Source organism: Ctenocephalides felis, unplaced genomic scaffold, assembly GCF_003426905.1.
Source record: "Ctenocephalides felis isolate EL2017-DRISC unplaced genomic scaffold, ASM342690v1 CF-g0.4_SCAFFOLD_02698, whole genome shotgun sequence".
Lineage (NCBI taxonomy): Eukaryota > Metazoa > Arthropoda > Insecta > Siphonaptera > Pulicidae > Ctenocephalides > Ctenocephalides felis.
The window spans coordinates 1-3,593 of record NW_020538852.1 but is presented as its reverse complement, the minus strand read 5'-3'; the positions used below and the strand labels follow the sequence as shown (position 1 = coordinate 3,593).

Below are 3,593 nucleotides of genomic sequence, written 5' to 3'. Positions count from 1 at the left end.
ACTACTGCATGACATTAGATTAACCGGTATTCAAACTTCAACCCAATATCTTCTAGTTATGAAGCAATGAGCTTCATCATAAAAAATAAAATGGAATCTGCAACCGATTTAAAAATCTTTGCTTTTAAAATTTGTATGAAATTATTTAATATGTTAAGTTTTTTTAAATGTCGTTCATATGTAAAACTGGATTTTATACTAATTTTAAAATAAATGTTATTTTAATTTTAATATAAAAAATAGTAATACAGTTCATATGTTCATTATATTACGTGTAGAAACAATATCAATAAAATTTGACATTATCTATAACTTAAATCTGGTCAAAAGTGCTTTCAAGTAATTATTATTGGTTTCATTTAGTTCCTGAAAGCATAAATCCAATTTTTGCTTCAATTGTTGATCATTCAATTCCGAAATATCTTCCTTGCATTTCTTTAGAAAACTTTCAATAATTTTATCAGCTTCCTCAATAGTTTTAAAATCAGCATCTACTGTGTTATCTTCTAATTCTGAATGCTTATGTTCAGCATACTGTAAATAATATTTACAAGCAGCTGAGCATTGGTATAACTCAAGTTTAGAACAGTGTACACTGTAATCTCACTAATCCGGCACTATTAATAATCGGAGGGTATAAAAAATCATAGGTATGTAATACATACATTATATTACGTAATAAAATAAGGAATTTCATTGGGTGACAGTCTCCAGAGCAAACCACTCTCATCTGCGTTATAGATTTAGAAGAGGCAGTTCTTCTACATTGTTTTAAAAGTAGCTAAATAAAAGGCTTTACTGCAAATCATGGCTTGATAATTTTGCACCATGGGTAATAGACGTATACCAAATAACTTTTTTAATTGATCCAGCCATCTATCGCTGACATGTAAGTCATATTTGTTGACTTTTTTTTTATAACAAGAAACATGTTGGCGGAAGATGCTGGATTAGTGAGATTACAATGTTTTAAAGTTTTATATAATAACAACCAATAAACATTAAGCATATTAAGACAAGGAGACATTAACAATTTTACAGTGACTTCATATTTTACCTTTACAACTTCTTCAGGAAAGTTTGCCATTCTAGCAACTTGTATTCCAAAGCTTTTATTACAAACACCAGGTCTAATACGATACAATAAAGTGAAAACATCGCCGTCACATAAGGCGGATACATGAGCATTGCGAACATTAGAACAATCTTCAGCCAGTCTCGTTATTTCGTGGAAATGAGTAGCAAATAGGGTAAATGATTTTACCTCAGTAGCTAAGTATCTGCAATATATTTAGACCAATTTTAGAATCAGTATATATTTTGACCAATTAATATGCTAGGCAAATATATACTAAAAAGAAATTGTAAGGACTATTATTCTGAAGTATTATTACAACTTGTGTATGAATAGATGCAACAATTAAAATATATAAATTGCATTAAAATGTTATATGATGTATTTAATTAATTTATATAAAAGATGATACGTACTCAGCAATGGCCCAAGCAATTCCACAACCTTCATAAGTTGATGTTCCCCTGCCTAATTCATCTATGATCACCAAAGATTTATTTGTAGCAACCTGAAAAAATTAACAATCGCAAATATCTAGATTAAATATTTCATTAAAAAATCATAAAGAAAAATAAATCCTGGGCTTTACCTTAAGGATGCCAGAAGTCTCAATCATTTCAATCATAAAGGTGCTAAGGCCTTTTGTAACACTGTCTTCGGCACCTACTCTACCCAAAATACTGTCAATTATACTTATATCAGCACTTTCACAAGCAACAAAACCTGTTACGTGAAAAAAGAAATATGTTAAAAAATTAAAATTATAATAAACATAATTATATAAGTATAAGTATGAGTATATACATATTAAGCATTTAATGATTTGTAAACCACTAATATTGTTCATATGATATTTTAGTCTAAATTTTTCTATCAAATTCATCACGTTTTTTATAATTCTGGCCAGAAGCATCCAATATTTCTGACTATATTAAATAAATAATTTAATTGCAATTATTGAGTGATTGAAATTTTATTTTTTTATATTTATTTTTTATCATTTATATACTTGGTTTATTAGTTTTATATTGAAGCAGCTTGTTATATTTTCTTGGGTCTATACAAAATTTCTTTCTTAGTGTGCTTTTAAATGTTCGATAGCCAATAATATATCAATTCTTAATTTCTAAAAGGAGAAGTTAGTTTTAGCAAAAAAAAAACTTATTTGCTAATTTTACGTATTCTCGACTTTTCAAGTCATTCCGAATCAACTGAGACCAAATTTGGAAATTTTGGTGTATATTGATTTTGGTGACATTTTCTCAAATAAGACTGAACCGATTTAAAAAAAATTCAAACGCAACGATCGGCTGAGCCGTTTCTATGTAATTGGCAGAAAACTATAAAATTTTTCATCCACGTTTTAGTCCACAATCTTGAATCGGTTTTCAAAATGTAAAAACTGTTCGATAGATATTGGTTAGTTATGTTAGAAAATGTGTTTGAAAAGAAAATTTTTTTCGACGATATTGATGAAATTTTGTACGACGACAGGTTTCGTCGTCTGAAATAACATATAACTAGTTGGTATTGGTATTTTGCCTTGAGGCAAGTTACATGAACTTCCCGAAATGTGTAAATAATCGACTTAATCAATAAAAAATAAATTAATTTATGAGTGATTAATAGTATTCCGAGTGGAATTAATTACACATCATTGAAAACGAACGAACACGTTAACCCGGTCGGAGTAGTTTCTAAAAGCAAATTTTCCAAAATCAATAATTTTAATTAAGCAATAATTATAATTGAACCAGTTTCCGTAGGACTTTAATGGTTTACTATGTTCAAGACCAAGTACACTATCGTATACCAACTAAATCATCTAATTTTATTTTTAACAAACGTCAAAAAAACTAATCATTCTCAAACTCTGATGAATTTTTAAAATTCAACTACTTGTCGTAAGGCTGTAATAATTCAGTAAGTTATATAAGACCATGATATATATCGCCAAAAAAAGTTCCATAAAAATCGGCATAATTATTTTTAGTTCAGTTAATTACAAGAAAACGGCTCGGTAGATTTTCACCTAAAACTATATATATATATATATATATATATGTATATATATATATAACAAATGTATTCTGAGTGGATATAGATATTAATTTGGAAATATAAACAAACAACACTCTTTTTTGCACTAATTTATTAATAATAATTTTCACAAACATTTCGAGACTAGGTTTGTCTCATCATCAGTGTGTTATGATTTAAAATTTAAATATGGAAACCTAAATTAGCATTATGTGTTATCCATTACAAGTCGCTCGATACACTCAGAGCAAGAGTGTATGTATACACTCATTGTGTATCGAGCGACTTGTAATGGATAACACAAATGCTAAATTATATTTCCATATTTTCAATTTAAATTATAACACACTGATGATGAGACAAACCTAATCTCAAAACGTTTATGAAAATTATTATTTAATAAATAGTGCAAAAAAGAGTGTTGTTTGTTCATATTTCCAATTAATATATATAATATATATATATATATATATATATA

The 3,593-nt window shown here is 27.6% G+C and overlaps 1 protein-coding gene across 1 annotated transcript; it reads right to left on the bottom strand.

Annotated features, from left to right (window-relative positions):
- Window positions 1-264: 264 nt before the first annotated feature.
- LOC113381218 (DNA mismatch repair protein spellchecker 1-like) lies at window positions 265-1,798 on the bottom strand (the record flags this gene model as incomplete). Its single annotated transcript, XM_026620182.1, has 4 exons — window positions 265-534; window positions 1,058-1,280; window positions 1,492-1,583; window positions 1,665-1,798. Coding segments are annotated over 4 exons (677 nt in total), but the record flags the coding sequence as incomplete, so codon positions are not given.
- Window positions 1,799-3,593: the final 1,795 nt, after the last annotated feature.